We start from the raw sequence: 23,860 nt of genomic DNA, 5'->3' as shown, positions 1-23,860 counted from the left end.
TACCGAATCCATCTGTGATACTGTTTCAGATTCCATGTGAAGCTGAGTGGTTTACAGTGATTGATCTGTGTCAAGCATTCTTCTCGATTCCACTCCATGAGGAAAGCCAATTTCTTTTTGCTTCCCGGCTGGAAAATCGCGTGTTAACGTGGTGTCGTATCCCTCAGGGGTACTCAGAGTCCATCGATCTTTAATCAGATCTTGAAGAAGAATCTTGAGAGTCTCGTGTTGCCACAGAACTCTGTTCTGGTGCAATATATCGATGACTTGCTCATTGCCTCAGAAACGGAAGACGCTTGCAGGATTGATACCATTGCTTTACTGAACCATTTGCAGAGAATCGACACAAACAAATTGCAGTACTGTCTGAGTGAAGGGCAGTATTTGGGTCACAGAATTGAGAAGGGCAAGAGGAAGGTGTCACCAGATCGCATTGAGGCAATTATGAACATGCCTGTACCTACCACACAGAGAGAGGTTAGAATGTTCTTGGGGATGGTTGGCTACTGTTGCCAATGGATTCCCAACTTCGTTTGAAGCGAAGCCTTTACAGCGACTGACGCACAAGGATGTGAGTGATCTGGTACCATGGGACGACGACTGTTTAATGTTGTTTTTAAGGCTGAGAGAGGCTATGTGTCGCGCTCCAGCTCTGGGAATGCCTGATTACAACAAATCTTTCTCGTTGTTCTGTTGCGAGAGAGAAGGTTGCGCATTGTCAGTTTTGACTCAGAATCATGAAGGTGTCCGTAGACCAGTTGCCTACTTTTCAGAGAGCTTTAGATCAAGTAGCTTCTGCGTTGCCCGGATGTCTGAAATACGTTGCTGCAACAGGTGTCAGTATTGAAAGGTGTGAGAGTATTGTCATGGGACATCCACTTACAGTTTATGTGCCACACTCGTTGAACTGTTGATGACGAGGACCAAAACACAGCACCTCACAAATAACATGTTAACACGCTATGAACAAGTTATACTTGCAGAAAATGTGACTTTGATGAGGCGTTCTGTTTTGAATCCCGCGACATTGATGCCCATTCCAAATGCAGATGATGAAGATTGTGAGGACCATGACTGTCTCGATGTGACTGAGCTGTGCACCAAACCGAGACCAGACATTGTTGATGAACCACTCCCTGATCCTGATGAAATTTTCTTTGTGGATGGTTCATGCTTAAGGGACAATGTTGGTCGATTAAGAGCAGCATTTGCTGTATGTACTATCACTGGAGCGGTTGAAGCTGCTTGTTTAGAGGGAGTACACTCCGCACAGGTAGCTGAAATCATTGGTTTGACCCGTGCCTGTTTGGCTGCTGATCAGATTCGGATAGCGATCTACACTGACAGTCAGTATGGGTTTGGTGTGGTTCATGACTTCGGGCAGCTATGGTACTGTTAAGTCCTCCTACTTGTCGACTGTGCATTTCTATATAACCTTATATGTACATAAAACCTTCTCCTGTACTTGTACCACCCTCTTTTAAGCCCCTGTGTGGGTATAAAAGGACCATGCTCCTTCTGTTTGGTGTGCTACTTCATTCCATACCGAAGGGTGCTGTGTGAATGTAGTTCCACCTCATGAGGTTTATTAAACTTTGTATTTTCTATTCCAGTTTCTGTGCCAACTTCTTCCTATTGGTCTGAGGACTCTGTGCAGAGAAGGGCGAACCCCTTGCACTGGTAGGCCTAGCTGAGGTCCACTTCTACAAATTGGCGCCCGACAAGTGGGGCTCATCGGTGACTCGGATGCCCAAAGGATTGGTCGCGACGAAGGATTAGAATCTCGCTCTGGACGCGATCGCTGCCCGATGAGACCAGAGTCTTGGCAACCACGGCGTTTTTCCTTTCTTTCTGATCTACCATCCAGGTGGTGCCGGTCCTCGACTGAGATCCCTTCTGTTGATTCGCCGTGCAGTGACCATTTGGTCGATTTTAGAACTTGGCAGTTGGAACCTGGACACCAAGTGATTGGTAAGTGTCATTCTGCGGCGCTTGCTGTTGGTTTTTATGCCTGGGATTGGTAAGGTAGTTTAGTAACACTTACTGCGGCTTTTGTATTGGCCAACTTAGATTTCTATGTGATTCATATATAAATTGCAATTTATATAGGCAGGTAATGAGGAGAATTTTCTCTATCTGAATTGATTTGCACGGCACATCATACTAAAAGGTACCTTAAGTGCTACTTTGATTATAATACTGCATATTCTGCACTATTTTTGGCATGCCTGTTTTTAGCACACTTCGTAGGATGTGTTGCTTTTGTAGTGGTACCAATTTGAGACTCGAAGCACAACCGGCCCCCCCGGAGGGGACGCCTAATAGGGGTATGTATATTAAGCATGGTCTTTCTTCTATAATGTACAGCACATTATGGAATAAATATACTCGTAAGGATCCTGAGTTGCGTTGGCCTATGCATGGGTCATTTGATTTACGAAAGATTGAGTATGTGGAACAATGTATGTTTAAGCGAAAGACTAGGCAAGATATGTTTGACTGTGTACGAATGTGGGAGAAAGAAGTGCGTGAACGAATGAAGCATGAGCAAGCCTTGATTGAAAAAGAACAGCGAAAGAACATTGATGCGAAAGCATTCGAGCTGAAAAACAAAGAAATAAAAGAGTTAAGAGAGAGAAGATAGGGAGCTCAATCTACAGGTAACTGGCCACTACTCTGTTCGGCGGCCCCTTTATCCTATACTTAATAAACCACAAGATGATTTCTTATTATTAGATCGTCCTCCACCTCCGTATACTGTTCCTTCTGCCCCTCATGAGTCAGATGAGGACTCCGGTTCGGAAGAACACAAGGCACGAGAAACTCGTTCTATGTTGACCGCTGAGCGTGCGTCCCAGCTTAGATCTGCTGCTCGTAAAGCAGTTCGGAGCACTGCCCCCGCCTCTGAACTTCTAGATAGTATGAAAGGGTGGCAGGAAAGGGAGCAGCTGTATTTTACTGAGGTGTTTGCCGCAGAGGTCCTTGAGCTGTTTAGGAAATATTCTGAGGAGTTAGAGCCCGACGATGTAGCAGATAATTGTAAGCAAATGCGTGATGGTCTTTTTATTTTCTCCCAGGTGACTGATACAATCAGGCGTTTGGTTAAACTGCGTGTTGATGCAGTCCGTTTGCGAAAGGAAAAAAAGGCTGCAGACGTAGCTGCACAGACATCTCAGACCAGCATGGCACAAGCTTCTATCTTCGGAACAGATAAGACTATGATAGTTCATGCGAAACCATTGCGGGAGGCCGCGCCTTTGTATGTTCCTCCTAAAGGACAGGGTACAAGTGATGATAAGGCTTCTCTCGATGCAAAGGGTTATTTTATCTATAATTGGGTTTACACTCCTTGGAATAGGACGGATGTCATGGCACTTAAAACTGCATTGTCTGATCCACGGAAAAATCCAGCCGCTTTTTATGAGGAAGTTGAGGGTGCTATTAGCTCTTGTACTATGACTTTGCCTGATATTGATTTATTTTTCGGATTGATATTACCACCTGATATGTGGAGAACTGTTCGTAAAATTAATGATCGTGCAGATTTTGGGGCATTATGGAAAAACTTAGAACAAATGGATGTAGAAAGGGAACCCGCACAGAAGCCATGTCAGTTAATTTTAGATCTTCCCGCAGCTATATTAGTTAAGTTAAAAACGATTATTCCCCCTAAAAAGATAGATTGGACTGTTTTAGTGTCTTGTAAGCAAAAGGCAGATGAATCGGTCTCTGATTTCTTTACACGTTTTGATGAAGCATTCCACGATTTTAGTGGCCAGTCATTGACAGATGACACGGGCAGACATCTGTTTGTTGAGAAATATGTCGCTAACCTCTTGCCAGGAATAGCTAGTCGCCTAAAAGCCAGTGAGAGTTCATGGACTACCTCTTCGCCGGTTTCTCTCTTGACTATGGCTCAGTATTATGAACGCCAGGAATTAGAAGCAAAGGGTAACGAGGATAAAAAGACTAAAGAATTAAAAACGAAGGTTATGTTGGCTCAGGCTTATGGTCCGCCTTTTAGAGGTAGTGATAGAGGTGGACGTGGATCTTATGGTTCGTCTTTCCCTTCTTATACTCGTTCGAATTTGTCTGTTGACCACTGCGCGTACTGTAAGAAATTTGGGCATTGGGCTTCCGATTGTCCAGCACTGCGTGCTCAGCAGTGTCCACGTGGTCGGGGACAAATGAGAAATTGTTCAGCATATTCAGGGCCCAGAGGAAGCACAGGTGATCGTGCTAGGTTTGATGCTAATATACGTGGGCAGGATGGGTTTAACACTCTTGATAAAAGGAACCAATATCAAATGTCTGACTATGTGCCGTCTGATTCTCAAGATTCTGCTTATGCATAGGATTGCCTATGATGGGGTAAGGAATCAGTTAAAGTTCCAGTAGATCAGAGGGGTCCCTATGTTACAGCAAATGTTTTGGGTTCTACTGATCAGTTTCTGGTTGATACAGGAGCTACTCGTAGCGCCTTGTCTTAACAACTGGTTCCAAGGGCTCCCTTGTCTGGCTTAACCATTACATCGATAGGTTTCGATGGAACCCCTTCCCTTAGCCCACTGTCACAACCACTTGCATTCCATGTGGATACATTTACTGCTCCATGTCCATTTTTGCTTTCCCCGAATACACCAGACAATATTGTGGGTCTTGATATGCTGAAGTATTTCAGGGCTACGATACGATGTTCTCCAGAAGGTGTACGTGTTATCTTGAATGACAACCATCCTGTGAAGCAGAGAGCTTGTCTTGTTAAAGAGGATATTGCATTAGCTTCACTCCCTAGTACTTTGTGGGCTACTTCAGACACGGATGTAGGGCAAATGGTTATTCCACCAGTACATATTAGTGTCAAGGAGGGCGCTGTGCTGCCACGTTTGCCTCAGTACAAAATTGGGGGTTGGTGAGGAAGTTCCTTACAATGTTTGTAACAGTCCGATTCTTCCTATTCGGAAAAAAGATACAGACACTAGGATTTACCGATTCATTATTGATTTACGAGAAGTTAACAAGATTGTAGTACCACAATACCCTGTGGTTTCTGACATAACTATACTTCTTACTTTGGTTCCTCCGACAGCAACTACATTCTCTGATAGGCTTGAAGAATGCTTTCTTTTCGATCCCTATTCATCCTGATAGCCGATATTTGTTCGGTTTCACTTTGAATAATCGATTGTATAGATTTTGTAGAGTTCCTCAAGGCTATACTGAGAGTCCTAGTATTTACAGTCAAGCATTAAAAAGACAACTTGATTCTTTCGTTTTGCCTGAAGGTGTGGCTCTCATACAATATGTCGATGACATCTTGTTGGCAGCCGATACCCCTGAACAGTGTGAAAAATGTACTTTGTCCTTGCTTTCTTTTCTTGCTTCCCATAATCACAAATTGTCACGAAAGAAATTGCAATATTGTAGACCAAAGGTAACCTACTTAGGTCACCTTCTGTCTAAGGAGGGCCGTGCACTCACACCAGATCGCATTCAAGCTATTTAGACACACCAGTGCCCCTTACTCAGAAAGATGTCCGTCTTACTTCTTTTTGTAGGCAATGGATATTAGGGTTTTCACACATTGTTAAACCCTTGCTAGCACTTTTGACTAAAGATACTCCAATGCCCTTCCCATGGACAGATGAATGTGAGACTGCTTTACGACAGTTACGACAAGCTCTTTGTTCAGCACCAGTGTTAGGTACTCCAGATTATACGAAGCCTTTTACACTCCATGTACATGAAAAAGATGGATGTGCATTGTCAGTTTTAGTGCAGACACACGGTGACAAACAGCGTCCCTGTGCATATTTTTCAGCAGTACTTGATCCTGTTGCTCGTGCGTTACCTGGATGTTTCCGTTCAGTTGCAGCAACAGCTGTGTCAATACGTCAGAGTGAAGGGATAGTTTTGTCACATAAGCTGTTGGTGCTAGTACCCCATGCGGTTGATGCCCTTTTAAATCAGACGAATCAGACGAAGACGCAGAATTTAACTAGTGCTCGTCTGACGGGATACGAATTGACATTGTTGGCCCCTCACATTACACTAAAGAGATGTGCGATACTAAACCCAGCCACTTTGTTGCCATACCCGGTGACTCAGTCTCAGTCACAGGAGTTTCATGATTGTATATTCCTTACTGAGGAACAGACAAAGGGTCGTGTTGATTTGCAAGACCCGCCCCTTTCAAGTGTTGATGGGGAACTATGGGTTGATGGGTCCTGTTTGAAGTTACCAGATGGTACAACGTCAGCTGCATATGCAATTACAACACTTCAGACGGTAGTTGAGACAGCTCGTATTCCACAGAAGTCAGCTCAGGCAGCTGAGCTAATAGCTTTAACACAAGCATGTGAACTTAGTACTGACTTATCTGTGAACATTTATGCAGATAGCCGCTATGCTTTCGGAGTGGCTCATGATTTTGGCCTACTCTGGAAGGAGAGGGGCTTTCTTACATCCCACGGGATGCAAATAATGCATGGAGAATTAGTACATAATCTCTTGACTGCTTTAACATACCCGAAGAGAATAGCAATTGTTAAATGTAGCGCACATAAGAAACTAATTGATAATATAGGACAAGGCAATGCTTTTGCAGACCAAACAGCCTGTGAAACTGCCATGCAGCGAAGCACCACGTCTATGTACGTAGTGAAGTCACAGGCTGAACGCTGGCATGATACCAGACAGGAGGTGCTAGATATGCAGAGATCTGCTTCTGCAGAAGAAATTGAGCAATGGTCTAAGGAGGGAACATTGGACGATGAGGGCTGTTGGAGGAATAAAGAGATGAGCAAGTGGAGATTGCCTACAGCCTATTTACAACCTATGATTCATATGGCACATGGGCCGGCACATGTTGGATTCTCCTCGATCACAAAATTGCTCACGCAAGTTTGGGAGCATCCAGAAATTGCCGGCACAGCTAAAAAGATGGTGCAGTCTTGTCTGATTTGTCTTCAGTATAATCCTGGTAAAGGGACACAAACTCCTATAGGAGGGTTTGCTACGACAACCGCACCTTTTGAAGTTTTGCAAATGGATTACATCCAGCTTGAGCGCTGTAATAACTTAAAGTATGTTTTGGTAGTGGTATGTGCCTTCAGTAAATGGATAGAGGCATACCCTACGAAGGACAATACAACTCTCACTACAGCAAAGGTACTTTTGAAGGAATTCTTCCCTAGATTTGGTGTCTCTAAACTTTTATGGAGTGATAACGGACCCCATTTTATTGGGCAAGTTGTCGAATATGTCCTGAAGGGACTAGGAATTAAGCAAAAATTTCACGCTGCTTTCCATCCACAATCAGCAGGGCTAGTGGAAAGGTATAACGCCACACTTAAATTGAAACTGGCTAAAATACTGGCTTCCACATCCTTGAATTGGCCAGATGAATTACCTTTGGCACTGTTGTCCATTAGATCAGTGCCACATTCGCGATCTGGTCTTACACCATATGAGGTGGTGTTTGGAAGGCCTTTGAACATTTGGGGAATTCCTAAACCACGTCCCATACATGATGTACCATGTGTGTTGATGAGTGACTACCTATCACAATTGACTGACAGTTTGGTTTCTATTCATCAACAGGTTCGAGAAGCTCTTCCTGATAGGTCTGCAGGTGAAGGCCATGGACTTCGACCTGGAGACCAGGTGATGATCCGATCATTCAAGAGGTCGAGCAGCTTGGAACCGAGGTGGCGCGGCCCAGAGCAGGTGCTCCTTTCAACAAGAACTGTGGTCCGAGTGACGAACAGGAGGAACTGGGTGCACTCCACCCACTGCAAGAAAGTGCCGTCTACCTTGGTGGATCCTGCTGTCTTAATCGACCATCGGGACATACTGGATACAGAGAAAGGCCAAGCCATATCACTTGAGGAACCTGAGGGAGTCTTTCCGGACCACACGATTCCTGGAGTATACTGATACCAACTGAGACAACGGAAAGAGCCTGCATCGTCGAAATAGACTGGTTGAGCAACCGCCCTGGGTTAGTGAAACAGAATGCCGATGTGGCAAGGGGGGGGGGGGGATCAGTCTTGTATAGTGTAGCGACACCCGTCTTTACCCTCAGTGAAGAAACCAACGGCTGCCCAGGAATAAGAGCTCCAACGATTCTTTCAATGACAAGCTGATCATGTCCACAATGAAATCAACTGTTGCTAAGAGTAAGGTAATTTGTGTTATAGGGTTTGTTGTTGCTATGGTGGCTGTAGCAGTAATAACCTGGTTCGTTGAGAAAGTGGCTCCTGCTCGAGAGCTTTTGATCGCCCCTACTCCAGTTCCAGTTGAACACCACTACTTTATGCTTCCCTACCATGAGCAGAAGCATCGACAATCTTATTTAAATAATACCTTTATCCAGATGTTGCCTCATACTCATAATGCCACAAATACTACCAACTGTTGGGTGTGTGGGATGATACCTGCACATCAAAAGAAAGGAGGAACACCTTTTATTCCTCTTCCCTTTTCTCATAATGGTTCTTGTCAAGCTTGGTATGCGCTTTTGTTTGCATCTGGAAGACGTACAGTAGGCGGACTTCTTTTTCGCCTTAATAAAGTATGCTACCAAGATAAAGATGGTTATCCTCAAGCCAAAGGGACCAAATGGGAATGGGAAGAGTATCAACCGGACAATATTTCAACACCATATGTCTTCACAAATATGAGAACTTTTACCAGTAATGAACAATTTGTGATTTCTGTTACTAGAGCTAAAGCAGATCTATGTGTAAGCAGTATTGGGAGAATTCCAGTGGGGAAAAGCGAATGTACTGTAATTCTGACTATTGAAGGTATAAATAACAGTAGTTTTATAGCCTCACATAATACCTACTTTATCTGTGGTAGCCACGGATATTATCAACTACCTGCTGGGTGGTCAGGTGTGTGCTATGTGTCCTTTCTATTGCCCCCTGTGTTTCCGGCACCTGCATCATACCACCGGGACCTTAAATTATTCAACGATATCGCTAGAAATAGATACAAAAGGACAATAAGTACTGACGAAGTAGACCAAACTGATACCACTCTGCGACAATATGTCGATTTTAATTTAGGTTTATTCTTCTTTGTGGGTGCTGCATTAAACAGTAGGAAAATAAGACGATTGACTAGAGTTGTGGAAGCTGTTACCAATCAGACAGCTATGGCACTTGGGAACATTACGGAGGAGCTGCAAATTGGAAGGATTGTAGCTCTCCAGAACCGAATGGTTCTAGATGTGGTTCTGGCTGATCGAGGTGGTGCATGTCGCATCATCGGTAGCAGCTGTTGTGTATTCATACCGGATCACTCACCTTCAGTATATGACGCAATATCAAAACTGCATAAGATTGCTGCAGAAATTCATCCAGAGACTGGTACTTGGACTTTTGCTGGATGGTTTTGGACTCTTGTTTCTGCTTGGGGCTGGAAGCTGCTGACTATCCTGTGTGTAAAGATTCCGATACTTTTTACATGCTGTGTATGTATCCAATGTGGTCCAATGCTTTGCTCCATTTGCATCTCTGCCTGTATACCTGTCAAAAGGAATGTTCCAGAAACAGAGGCCCAACAAATGTTGAATAAAGAGGTGGCCGAAATAATGCTAATAGACGTACGGGATGCATATTTAGATTACCCCAGAGGAACAGATGTCTTCAGCTAATGCTAAAAGGGACGTCTGTTGTAAATTGGCAGCGATTGGCTTAGCATTAGCGGAATCCATCTTGTATTTAGAGGCTATCTTGTCCATTTTGTGGAATCCATTTTGTATTTCTGGCAGCCATTTTGTTTACCATGTGCTGCCATGTGCTCACCATCTGCTTTGTCCTCCCTCAGTGTTGACTGCTCTTGTAATCAACCTAGAAACAAACTATATTTAGCATCTTTCACCTTCGCACATGCCCAGTGAGTTTTCAGCTGTCCTTGCAGCTGTTAGTAGTATGTAACTGTCAGGATGTGTTTACTAGCATTGGCAAACTGTTAACTCCTACTTGTCGACTGTGCAATTCTATATGACCTTATATGTACATAAAACCTTCTCCTGTACTTGTACCGCCCTTTTTTAAGCCCCTGTGTGGGTATAAAAGGACCATGCTCCTTCTGTTTGGTGTGCTACTTCATTCAATACCGAAGGGTGCTGTGTGAATGTAGTTCCACCTCATGAGGTTTATTCAACTTTGTATTTTCTATTCCAGTTTCTGTGCCAACTTCTTCCTATTGGTCTGAGGACTCTGTGCAGAGAAGGGTGAACCCCTTGCACTGGTAGGCCTATCTGAGGTCCACTTCTACAGCTGTGTTCCAGACAGGAGAACTGGGTTATCACCCCACGAGATCCTGACGGGGAGGGCAATGCGACTGCCAGCAATACCTGCTACTGCTCTAATTAGCATCACTGATGAATTAATTCTCGATTACTGCAAAGGACTGGCTGATGTGGTCCGTTCTGTGTCTCAGCAGGTGCAAGCAGCAACTGTTCGGGCCTCAAGAGACCTGTGCCACAACCTGTGTCCGGGAGATTGGGTGCTTGTTCGCAAACACGTGAGGAAAAGTCCCCTGATGTTCGTTGGCTTGGCCCGTACCAGGTAATATTGGTCACGAACACGGCAGTGAAGTGTGGAGGGTTGCCGAACTGGGTGAATGCCACCCATACCCGCAGAGTCCCAGCACCCTTGGAAGAAACAGCCCCTCTTGTGAATGAAAATCCAGCTGAGGTGGCAGGGCCATCTGAGAGGGCAAGTCAAGCTGTGAGGGTCGCTGACGCATTGGTTGTACACTGGATCGAGCTGAGAGGGGTTGTGTCAATCAGAGCCCCGAATTTGACTCAGACGGAGAAGAGTCAAATTCAGCCAAAGAAGGAAGTAGTGTACAGGGTACCCAGAGGGAGAGCAGAAGTGCCACAAGAGCAGAAGAGATTTGGCCCGGGAGTCAGAGGCGGCTGAACCTAAGGTTGGCACCTGAACGAGATCTTGCCCCAGTTTCTGAAACGTCTGAATCTGAACAGAGTGACAAAGAACAAGCTCGAGGAGGTCTGAAAAGATCCAGGAGAGCAAGAGTGCCTTGTCAGAGATACGCCACCCCAGAGTGGACGTACGTTGTGACTGATGCCAGGAGTTCTGAGTTCGGGGAGGTTGAGGTTCGTGACTGTGGTCAGCAAGACACCGAATGTGAAAATAGACGTGGGATTGGTGGTCCCAGGTCTCGAAATCGAAGGAGTGCTGACCCTGACCGTTCCAAATCCCCCACTTCGGAGTAAAGTCCGTGAACTGATACTACAAAGATTGGTCTTTCCAACGTTTGGATTTGAGGCACCGACCCATGAGGTGGTTGTTCTTCATCTTGAACTTTTGCAGCATGTTTTAGAGAATCTGGGAGCTGATCTTATTTTTGGACTGAAAAGCGAACTATTGTAAATAAAAGTCTATGAAGAAGATAACCTAGGCCCGAGTGGAAGAAGAATAAAGATAGGGACTTTCCGGAGAGAAGACGAAAGAAAGCTAGGGAAGTCTTTTTGTGGACTGTGTAAATAAGCAACTGAAATAGTCAGGGGATTTCCAGCTTCTCTGAGTATTGTTCGAACTGGTTAGCAAGCAACGTTTGGAGGAGAAAAGAGACTCTTAATTGTTTGCTGCTGAAACCAAGAACTTTTGAGAACTTTGTGAGATCATGGATGCTGGAAAAACTCATCGTAGGTCCAAATTAGTAGTAGGTACACTTGTAGGTGGAGTGATAGTCTCTATAATCATTGTGGTTGTAGCTTCGTATATTGTTTCACATGAGCAGGAAGCGGCGGTACAGGGAACACCTACACCTACCACTTCTAGCCAAAAGGAGGTCACCATAGGAGCTGAAAGAGCTTTACTAATCGAAGAGAGTCGTAGATTTTACATAGATTTGTCAAAAGGTAATTTTAAGTTTAATGCGTATGCAAGGCTGCTGTATGAGTACGTGGATGCAATGGATGCGAAAGACTGCTATGTGTGTATGCAGTTACCTGTCTCAGTGGACGAGGGTATTAGATATCACCATCTTCCACTGACGTATGGAATTTCATGTAGTTTATTGCTTAGTATCTTCTATGAGAGAGGTCAGTTTGAGAATTTATTTTCCAATTACGATGCAGTGCTTCCTGAATTTCCAGCTTACAAGCATTTGAATAAGTATGACTAATATAAGTCAGAGGACAGACTTCGGAAGTACTTCATACCGTCTTTGGAATTGGATACGGCTTATGCTCATCGGCATAACTTGACCTGTTCATTGTCAGATGTAGAGAAGAAATTCGTAGATCAGGTAGAAGATAGATATAGAAAGTTAACACAGACTCGAAATACAGGGGAGAGTCCGGTAGATTGGACTGAAGAAGAAAGATCTCATAGAGCTAGAGGAAGTTATGGTCCTATAGCATTGGACAAGGAGCAGAAAGGGAAGTTGTGTGTGAGACGTTATCAGACCTACTATGAAAAGGTTCCGGTGGGTCAGAGTGCGTGTGATCATATTTTCACCATGGAAGATTCTGCTAAGAACTTTCTGCAAGGCTCTGTGCAAGTGATTCCAACTGTTTATTATGTGTGTGGAAAGAATGCCTATGTCAGGTTGCCTGCGAATTGGTATGCTACGTGCTATTTGGGAATCATTTTTCCAAAGATTTACCATGCAGACGATTTGGAGCTTTTGGAGGATGGACAGCACTCGAGAGTGAAGAGAGCTGTGAGTGCAGGAGCAGTGATTGGAGATATTTTTGGAGCAATGATACCTAGTTTGGGTGTGGTTTTGAATGATGTGAAGATCAGACGATTGGTGACTGTAGTTGATGAGTGGTCAATAAATACGGCGAAGTCACTGATACTTGTGGATGGAGAGATGTTATCGATAAGGACAATGGTTTTGCAGAACCGACGTGCTTTAGATGTATTATTAGCAAAAGAGGGCGAAGTCTGCACATTATTGAAAGTTCAGGAATGTTGTACGTATATTCCAGAGAACAGCAAGGATCTGGAGAAATATATAAGCAACATTACCACGATCCATAATGAGGTAGAGGATTTGACTGAAGAGAGTGTGTGGGAAAAGATTGGTAAAGGATTTGGTCGTGTGGGAAGTTGGTTTGCCAGCTTAGGAAAGGGTTCCTTGGCTTTGTGCTAAAACCACTCATCATTGTTGTGGTTTGTGTGGTTTGCTTGTGGGGATTCATTAGAGCTTACAAGTGGTATAAAGGAAATAGAGTTGAGAGAGCTCTCAGAGCAAGTGAAATGCGAATGGCCAGACTGCAGGACAGTCAATATCAGAACCTTAAGAATATGGAGAGACTCCGAAGGGGGAGGATGGCAACAAGCACTGTTTAGGTCGGTTCTTTCTCCAAGGGAATTGTGAAATGGTGTGATGACACTAGTCATCAAAGGGGGGGTGGGGGGAACTGAGAGAGCGCCATGTTGTTTCAAAAATTGTAGGGGTGCACCATAATCACGGTTATTCCGCACCCACATATTAAAGGACCCATATTAACGTGTGACTTAGAAATGTGTTACTAAAATCTGCTTAGAATAGTGCGATTAGAAATGTAACCATGCCATTTATGAAGAGCAATGTCGTAGTTAATTGCAAATGTATTTTAGTTAACGCATAAGGATTGTTTTTTGTGTAATGTGATGCATTAGGTTTAAACGTGCACTATATTAAAGTCTGCACGTATGGTTTGCTTATTCTTATATATGTAGAGTAATGAAATCAATGTTTATAGTGTGATTTTATAAGAGTGTGTTTAAATTGTGTAAAGGCCTGATCGCATATACGTTTAAAGAGAAAGGCCTGTTCGTATCTAATGTTAGCTAAATATTGTAGGCCGAAATTGATTTCCCTTGGTAAGGCTTTGGGTTTCAGGACGTTAGAAAATCTCAGAGAAGTGGAAAGTTTCTCGTTCCCATGTTTTGTTGCAGGTGCAAGGACACCTAGCTCGTTAGAGAAACTAACTCTTTGTTTCAGGAGTCAGGATGGCCTGAGAAGCCAATATGGGAGTATACTGGAATGTAGGGATGATACTTTTGGCGAAGAAGGTGCCTGGGACCAGAGGACAAGTAAACCGTCGTTGGAAGGGAGACAAGTTTCACTGGAAAATCACTGGGAGAAGACCTGGCTGAAGAGGTGTGCCGGAGGGCGTGTTCTACGTTTTTGGGATTTTGAGTTAGGGACAGTGCCCCGTGGGTTGAGGAGTCGAGGTTTAGATGGGGAGCTAGAAGGAGCATCTTAGAACGAGCTCTGGCTAAGTGAGTGTACTTCTAAGGAAGTCTTCACTTCCGACACCTTTTTACTCTCTTGCCTGGGAGGGAAAATGCTAAGTAGGGATGTCACCTTAGAGATAGAGTAGGGATAGACTAACTGATTTCCTTTTCAGGTTAATGTCTTCTAATGTAGAGATTGGAGTGATTATCGCTTGCCTGATGTTACTAGAGCTGACTATTCTTCTTATTCTGAGTCGGATAAGACTCCTGCGTATGATATTTTTTTGTATTAGTGCCCATTTATTTTCTTAACCTTGTGCTGAGGTGCTTGTATGTGCAGCTATTTTTGGCTTTGTAATAAACCCCTAAAATTTGAGATTTGGAGTCAGTGGTCCTTTGGAGTTCAAATTCATTTTCCTTTGATTATGTGTTAATGTTGGATTTCCTTCCCTCTACACTATTTAGCAGATAAAAAGATCCTGGCGACCTGAGAGGATTCTTGGTGATGGCAAGACAGATAAGAATCCGGCTTTATTAGTATTGCTTGTCAATTTCGGGACATTTTTGAAAACGATTACATAGGGGGTTGCCTGGGGAGATACGTGGAAAAAAGACCTGGCCAGACTTCGTTGGGCAGCAGTTCACAGTGGGTTTGTTCTTATAATACCTTCAATTCCTGTTTGATTTATATTACGTAAATTATAGTCTCTTGATGTTACGGTAGGTTGTATATTAAACACTTCCTTTACTTGTGGCCCCGTCGTCGGATAGAGTTTTTCAGATGCAACTAGGAAACTATGCCCTACTTTTGTCTTCTCATCCAGGTCTCTACCAGGCGTAGCCTTATGGGGAATTTCTGGAGGCAATAGGTTTGTGACCAAATCAGTTAAGTGGGTAAAATAATTTGCGCCGACTTAATTTCCAACATTAATCGCCTTTCAATATTGTCAATTTTTCCATGCAATTTTTTTAAAAGAGTTTTGATACCTTGTGTATACTTTATTTATTTGTCAGCCCCTGTTCCTTTTGCCTCTACTGTGTATTTTTTCCTTTCTTTTGCTTAGCTTTCGGGTTCATTGGCTGATTTGGAGATGGTACTTTCATTTTTACTGATTGTTGTTTGCTCTTTTTGGCAAGTGGGGAAACCAAGTCAGTATTATTTGATGGTATGGATATCTCAAGTGGGAGGGTCGATATGCACGGGCCCTCTTTTAAATTATCCGTATTTGGTACATTATCTCCTTATTTTTACAATTTAGCCTGGTCTTCTGAGATGGGTTCAGGTTCCACCAAATCTGTCCGATCTGACCTAGTCTCTTTTAGAGCTGCATTTAGTGCTGTTTTTGTAGCAGCTAAGCATTCTCCCACTTGGACAATCTTGTTAAATCAGTCCCATGGCGGTTTTCAAATAGTTAGTTATTGGCACATTTTTGCCTGCGGGATTTCCATTGGTAGTCATGGTCGGCGTTAATTTACTTTTACCCATTTTCCGAAGTTATTAATTATACCTAGTTTAAAAAAGGTAGTAGATTTCCTTACCAGCTAAGGGATGAGGGCAATGGAGTCCTCCGGGCTTTTTACCGCTGTAATGTGCCTCAGTGCAAAAGAACAAGGGCTCCCATGCTGCGGGAGCCCGGAACGGCTTAAATGCGCCTCCTGGCACAGACCCAGTGACGGTGGCGGCTCCAGCCGTTAAGGGATGTGGGCAATGGAGTCCTCCGGGCTTTCTGCTGCAGTGAAGATCCTCAGTGCAAACGAACAAGGGCTCACGTCAGTGATCTCCTCTCACATGTTCGAAAAATCTCTACCATGGACATGCATTCAGTTAAAACCCGCATTGTGACCAATCAATTCAAGCTCTTCTACGATGGGAGGGGCCTTGAAATAAACATCTCCAAAACGAAGCTAATGTTGCTGAAACCCCATAAGTCTTTCAAATGGAACCTGCTTTTAGACAATATCCCCTTAGAGAGAGTGAGTTCCTTCGATTACCTGGGAATCAAACTGTCTGAGGGTATGGCCTGGAGACATCTCAACAAGGCCTACCATAAATGTTCCCAGGTAACCGGGGCCCTGAGGAAGGAAAACTGTCTCTCTCACACTAAGCCAATAGCAGCAGCACTAAAACTGTATAGCTGCAACTGTGAGCAGTGCCATATATGGGGTCAAGCTGTGGGGCATGGTAAGAGTAAGCGACCTCACAGTCTTAGAGAACAAGTTCCTCAAAAATCTGGTCCCCCTCCTGCAAAGCACTCCCCTTTGCCCATTAAAGCTCGATATGGGCATTACACTTATTAGTGATCTATCAAAGCTCCGCTCCCTGCGATTGTGGCAGAGGATTGTTGCTACCAACGAATTGACACCCTATCTCGCAGCTTTTAATGAGGTCTGTGCCCTAGACACCACGAATAAGATAGGCTGGATCAAACATGTTAAAAGCCTTATGTCCAGCATTGGCTTACCATGACATATTGATTGCCCAGCAACCCATACCAGAAGACAGATCAAACTACTATACTGGGAATGGGTTGAACAAAATGCAGGCTTTAATAGTAACCAGGGCAGACTAACTGAAGAACTTAGAGACTTCAAAGTCAGCCGCTCTCTAGAAAGCTACCTTGACTTAATCAAGGTGTCGGCAGACCGGAAGCTCTACATTCAATTCATGCATGGTAGTCTGCCAATCAATGTATTTATAAACTCTTGGCTGTACTACAAAGCCCAGTCTAAGGGCTGCCCTTGTTACCCCTGCCCGCACTAATCAATAGGCATGTCCTCTTTGCCTGCACATCATAGGCAAAACCCAGGGGTAAATGGTTAACCCCAGTTGGCAGACAACTTGGAACTCGAGATTCTAGAGTGGCCCTGCGCCTCTGGAAATCTGATGCAAGACCCTTATTCGTGTGCGCAACTGCGAAATTCTTAGGCCACTCTTGGGCAAATAGAAGGAAGGCACTGGCAATCCTCCTAATTCACCCCTGAGAATTCTAGATGTGATGACCCGTCCTATCAAGATTAATCGTTGCAATGGTCACTAGTTTAAAGTTTTAAAATGTAAATAGTCTTCTCTTACCCTTGAACTCAGGTTAACCGAAGTACCAATTAATTAATGTGTTCTTATTGGGAGTATTGAAGTTTTTAAACAACTATTTTAATCTTGCTGTGTGATGCCTATGAACGTAATTTTATGGTCTGAGGACCACAGAACTATTTAACGAATGCATTTGCACTTTAGATAAGGGATACTGCCACGTTGCACAGTAATCTCTGGCTTGTCTGTGGCTTAAAAGCTACGAATTATATGATAACTATTGTCCTTAGGTATCCTATTGCGCGCTTTCACAGTTTTTGATAACCAGTTCTATTTCTTAACTGTATTTATTTTTAACATATACAGGCTTGTTCCCTCTTAAATTGGAATGCATGATGTCTACCCTAAACGTATGTTTCTTTTATTGTATTTTACCGAAATAAAGAGTTTCAATTGCACTCATTTTATGTTTTTCTTTTTACTCATTTTTTTTTCTTTTGAGAGTAAGCCCCATATTGTTTTTTTTTCGTTTTCTTCATTTTCTTTTTCACCCCACCTCCCTTTTGTTTTCTTTGATATTTTTCCTTTTGTTCTGTCCTTGTTTTTCTTATGGGTGAACTCTCTACTGCCTTTTTTAATCTTCCTTTCAACTTTTTCGTTTCCTGGTACTTTTTTTCCGCATCTTCCCCAATTTTTGTTTTTTTAAGCCATTTAAAAAATATTTTAAATATTGTTTTCGAGAAGTAAACTTTAAAGTAATAGACTGAGAGGTAAAAAATGCGAAAGGAGAAGTAAAGCACTCCCCCGGTGTAATCAAGTTGGTATATATTACGTTGTCCATGGTTTTATTTTGTATTGTATTATATCACACTTACACAACAGCAACACATGAGGACAATGCTGAAAGCCTGAAGCACACCAGCTGTTCCGACGACCCAAGTCAGCCTCAAGAAGAGAATCACTCCAAAAATGTTCTGCAAGCAAGGGAGGTAGACGCCCATGAAGGTTCCCATCCTTGGAGACTGCCAGAGAAGAAAGACCAAAGTCAGCCTGGGAAACAGATCTAGTAACGGTTGCAGTGAAAATGGTGTAACTAATTATCTGCCATTCTCCGTGGATATACCAGCCGTTAAATACATTGTGTAGCAGAAAGAGTTAAAAACTTATGAATTTGTGAAAAATATGATGATGTTGCTGAACCATTCTGCTAAACTTTTTCATAAAATCCACAGTTAAATAAATGTTCTTAAATCATTAATTTAATGCAGATTCTGCTTCTGTTCCATAAGAGGTCTATACAGCGCCCATAGCTCGTGACTTCAAATATTGATACCATCTTCCTAACCCATAAGACCTCCACGAAATGCCCACGCCGTCTTAGCAGGATACTCTCCTCGGATAATCCCCTCTTAACTAGGCACAACATTTTATACAGTGCAGCAATCACACAATTCCTGTCACTGCCATTACAGTATTCAGTTTCAAATGTTGACACAACATATGCTTAAAGTTGAAGCTGTTGTCAAACAATATTTCTGTGATACACATCCCAGTGCAGGTTGCTCAACTTGACTACTATTCTACTGCTGGCCATAAAGCACATGTTCCTTCTCAGTGGTGGCCCCCACCCTCCAGTTCCCAGGACATGCAACAAGACACATGCAGTTTCCCTCTGCTATTGCATATTGAAAATATATAGATAGAAAACAATGCTATCATCTACTGTGAAAAAATGAAAGGCATTCCTTCATGGCATTATTATTCATAATTAGCAATAGAACAAGCTACCGCACAGTGACTAATCTAAAAAAGCATGATGCTGAGAGGAGCATTAAGAGTCAGCTAAAAATGGAGAACTTGATAGTAACTTATGGCCTTTGGCAGAGAGATAACCCTGTCACAAAGCTGACAGAGATCCTGTCCCTCTTATTACAAGTGCCATAGCCCATAATGCACTTGTAATGAGGCGCACGTGATATACATCACGCTTGTAACAGAGCAGCCCATTGGTCAAACTCGACATCAGGCCTGGTGAGCCTTTATGCCCTCTCCCATGACACCAGTGTCTCTGCATCAACACTAGTGGGAACAGAAAGCACCGCTGTAGTGGGTTTAGTGGAACCATAAACATGTAGACTGTACCTCCGCATTACCATCACCTATGTAAACATATTCGGAGCAGCAAGCACTCCATTGGAGAGAAACTCGCACACTGTTGTCCTTTGCTGGTTCATGGCTTGCTGCAGAGCACTATTGGGCAGGTGAATTCCATAGATGGAGTAGGGGCCGTTCACCAGGTACCCACCACCACCTTATCTCTTTGCTACATCACACAATACTACGCAGTGTTTCGTTTACGGCTGTCAGTGGGGGGGGGGGGGGTTATTAATCAAAGGCCAACAGACAAAGTAACAAAGTCACAATAAAGGTAGTTTTATCCTACAGCTGGGTCCTGGTTTCTCTCCAGTGCCAACCTGGGGGTAGATTCCATAGCAAAGGGTAAAGAAAGAGGGGAATTAGATCTGGCAGAACCTCCTGGCCAAATCAAGCATTACTTTGGTAGGAAACACCCAGTGTACTGCTTGCAAAATGTACAGGAGAGAAGCTAAAGGGCCACCCTACACATATTTTCCAAGAAAAAACTACTAGAAGAAGCCAATGAAGATGTATTAGCTCCATGCAGTGATTTGACACTGCGTGCAGGGTCTGTCCCATGCAGGTGATGTCACTGCGGGGCGTGCGCAGCCATCCATCTAGCAGCTGTGGCACCGAACCTAGCTCATGCACCATCGCTGCTTTCTAAAGGGACCAGTTAATCTATTACAGGCAGTGGCTCGGGTTTATGAAGGTAAAAGCAAAGAATGCCAGATATGAAGTTCCAGCAGGATTTCCAAAAGTGAGGAAAAGTGAAGGCAGAAACAAACTGAAGCAGAAAAGGCCTTTGTTTCAGTCCGCACCTTGGATAAAAGAAGGCCGTGCACCGGTGGAACCAAGAGTACGGTTCAAAGGCACACGAGGCTCCAAGCTGGCTAAATGCTATGGCAGATGTTACAGCAAGAGTAGATTTGTTTTGAAGGAGGCCAAGAAAAACTCCATGTTTCTCCCATTCAACCTCCATGTCTTTCCACCAGCAATTAAAGTCTTCTTTTCGTCCATCCATATTTCTGAATTTCCACATCAAGTCGGCACCAGCAGCACCTTGGACATTTTGAACGTGAATCATTTGAGCAGGATATTCTGGGAAATGACAAAGGCAGCTTTGGAAATTAAAGACGGAATTAAGCATTAAGAACGTGCGGGGCTAAGACGCCTCATTGGGTTGTCTGCCCTCTAGTTGTTGAGCTCTGGTATGTGAGAGAGCAGCCATAACATGCCCTCCATGATGAGGGAGAGCAACTCCTATTTTCCTTATCCAGAAGTATGGCGTGGCACTGCCCATGTGCGCCATCACTAACCTGGAACGCGTCACTTGAAGAAAGGGCTGAAGAGCCAACAAGACCTCATGGAGTGATCTGGAAATCCTAAGGTAATGTGTCTCAAAATGTACCGTCTGTGTCCTCTCAGAAGCCACCTTGTAAAACGGGTCATGGGAAGCAATTTTTTGTAAAGAAATACAAATTGACCTCGCATGCCTTAACTTGCAGGCAAACTATAATTAGGAATTGTTATTTTACATCAAAGGAGAACAGCAGAGGACCTCCGTTTGACACACAACCGTGAGCCACTGAAGCAGCCAAGAACAATCCTGGACTTTAGAAAGACAGCTTAATGTGTTAACATCCGCTGGAACATTTGGGGCTATACTATGCTTAACAAGTGAGTGATAGATGTTAACGGGGTCCTTGAGATCTATTTTTCTCATAATATAACATCCCATGAGGAGCAAATGGGCGTCAAATAAAACTCTTCTTTCTCCAACTGTGCTCATTATTCATTGTGACATCCTCAGCCACTCTCCACTTCTCACCTTATAGGTTTTCTTCCTGCCCTCCCCCAAGCATTCTGCCTCTTCATGCTCCTTTGCTCCCTGTGGCAGGTTGGTGTAGTTGGCCAGATGGTTGAGGAGCGATGAAACCTTGGGTCTGGTATCCATTTCTTCCTAAAATAATCAGACCAAAAAAACATAAAAAGCGAGACAATATGAGGGAGATAAACTCGAAAATGGAGCAACTATGTAAAAGATGAGAGGAAAGTGACAAAAGAAAGATGTGTGAAAGATGTAGAAAAAACAATTTTGTGAAAGAGAGAAAGACAGATGGAAAAAGGGTAGTGAACAAGAAAAAGAACGACGAGCAGAACAAGAAGATGGTAAGAAGAAAAGACAACTTATGTGGCAGCCGAGTATATCGGAATGAGAATGTGAAATAGAAAGAGAACACAAAAAAAGAGAAAATGAAAAAAGCATTTAACCCCTTCAGCGCTGGGCGAATTCCGCCGCGGTGCTGAAGGGTTCGAGCGCGGGCGGGCTCATGACGGAACGGTTCCGTCATGAGCACAGCTCAACCGTGGCTCATGACGGAACCGTTCCGTCATGAGCATGGAAGGGGTTAAAAGATGAGGGCATAGAGAAAAGAACAGACAAGAGAAGTTGCGCGACAGAGAAGAGAAAGGAGATGGAACAAAAGAAGTTAAGAAAACAGCTATTATGTGAAGTAGAATGGGAAGCTAGAGAGAGAAAAGCAATGTTTTCAATAACAACAGGACTATGCCCTGTACTTCGATGGTAAACGTACCTAGGTACAGTGGCGTAACGAAACCTGAGGGGGCCCCCCTGCAAAGTATATGGAGGAGGCCGCCCACCACTTTGCCCCACCGCCAAAAAATCTGGTATATTTTGAATTGAAACCTCCAATATTTAATGAAATGCCTCTACATCGCGTACTCAAAGTTTGAATAAGAAAGTAAGAAACACTCTTAACATATAAGCTACGCCATTTTCAACATTATTGTCAAGAGCAGATTATTTAACAGAGACCGGAATCAAAGCAATGCCAAGGAGCGGTCCTATTGTTTGAGGAACTGCATATCGCTACAGAACAAAGAACAACTACATAGGGTCTGAATTAGAATTGACATTGATGGAAAATAACGTGAAACTTTGAAAGACAAACCCAAATCTGAAATTTAACAGACTTGACTGACAATATACAAGAGCAGTACACAAGATATAACCCAGTATCCTGCCAGCTCCAAGAGAAATAAACTGGTGTGAATTATCTGCATGCCACACGCTTGCATCTGTCAGGGATTTTGTATTGTATGAACCACTCTATAGTATTTAAAATGAACTGAGGATGCAATTTCAATATCTACCATCAGGGCTTTATTAGGAAGCAGGGCATAAACAGGCAGGCACACAAGGCTGAGGATGAAAACTGCTTGGATGCTTCAGAACATTGATGCAGATGTGTGTCTGTATTTATCATTTCTGTATTGTAAACAGAGCTAATTACACGATTTCAGGTGCACATATTATAGACAAGTGAAAACATTTCCCTCATTAACGCATCATGTAGGATAAAAACAAACCATATTAGCAAGTACCTAATGACAGAATCTATACTAACTGTAGCTGGTGAAGCAAAGGAAAAAGTGCAAATACTTTCAAAGTGCATAATAAAAGAATCAGCAATCCAGCAATATACAAAACTCAAGCGTGTTTTGTAAAGCAATCCCCCCTTCTTCTTGCACCAAGGTGAAAACACTTTAATCAAAGTGCGTGATAAAAACAAATGCAGCAGTATGCAGAAATGAAGCCAGGTTGGTCAAACAAATTCCCCTTTGGTTTGTATATGAAGGCGCAAATATTTCAAAGTGACTGGTCAAACAATAACCAGCACAACAGCATACAAAAATCAAATCTAACCAGTTTAATCAGACTATGGTCCTTTGGTTTGTGAATAAAAACGCAAATATTTCACAATGACATTGTAAACAATAACAAGTACAGCAGGCAGCAGCATACACAAATCAAACCAGTTTAGTCAACCGATGCCCCTTTGGTTTGTGCATGAAGGTGCAGATATTTCAAAGTCACTGTTAAAACAATAATAAGTACAGCAGGCAGCAGCATATAAAAATCCCTGTACTGTACCCTTCCCAGGCACACACATCTAGCGCAGAGTCACTGCTCCTGCGCAGCACTGCACATCTACCTGAAGTAGGCCATGGGTGAGTTAAGCACGTAGCAGTGGAACTTTAAAGTGAGTGAGCCTGTTGGGCTCAATCCAGTGACAGGGTAAAAAGGATCTGTTCACTACTACTGATCACTAAACAGTATGCTGCTACCACGGCGCATGTGCTGCTTAAAACCTGGCGAAGGCTGTAGCCTTCCACCACTATAAGGATAGCACTTTGGGTGCCCCACCTGGTCCAACAAGACTGCATACCGTGAAACAGACCTGTGTCATGGCACACCCGCATGATCTGTGATCACCTATGAGAAAAAAAAATCAGCCTTAGGGATACAGACAACAGTACAGTAGAGCCATCAGGGCAGGAGTACACGTCTTTAGACATGCAGAGGACTAGATAGATAGATTCTCTAAGGGGGTGAATGTCATTTGTATGCAATTATGAAGGCATTTCAAGCCAGGATCAAAATCATGATTCT

General features: G+C 43.4%; 1 protein-coding gene across 3 annotated transcripts in view; it reads right to left on the bottom strand.

Annotated features, from left to right (window-relative positions):
- The window catches only part of LOC146869338 (solute carrier family 12 member 6-like), an 836,907-nt gene that overhangs the window by 584,321 nt on the left and 228,726 nt on the right, over window positions 1-23,860 (bottom strand). For all 3 annotated transcript variants that reach the window (XM_085651026.1, XM_085651041.1, XM_085650987.1), the window contains 2 exons: window positions 21,215-21,346; window positions 18,123-18,269 (listed from right to left, as the gene is read on the bottom strand). In XM_085651026.1, the coding sequence (XP_085507152.1) occupies window positions 18,123-18,269; window positions 21,215-21,346 (279 nt within the window). The remainder of the gene's footprint in view (window positions 1-18,122; window positions 18,270-21,214; window positions 21,347-23,860) is intronic.

Source organism: Triturus cristatus, chromosome 1_1 (assembly GCF_964204655.1).
Source record: "Triturus cristatus chromosome 1_1, aTriCri1.1, whole genome shotgun sequence".
Classification (NCBI taxonomy): Eukaryota; Metazoa; Chordata; class Amphibia; order Caudata; family Salamandridae; genus Triturus; species Triturus cristatus.
This window is presented reverse-complemented; position numbering and strand designations above follow the sequence as displayed.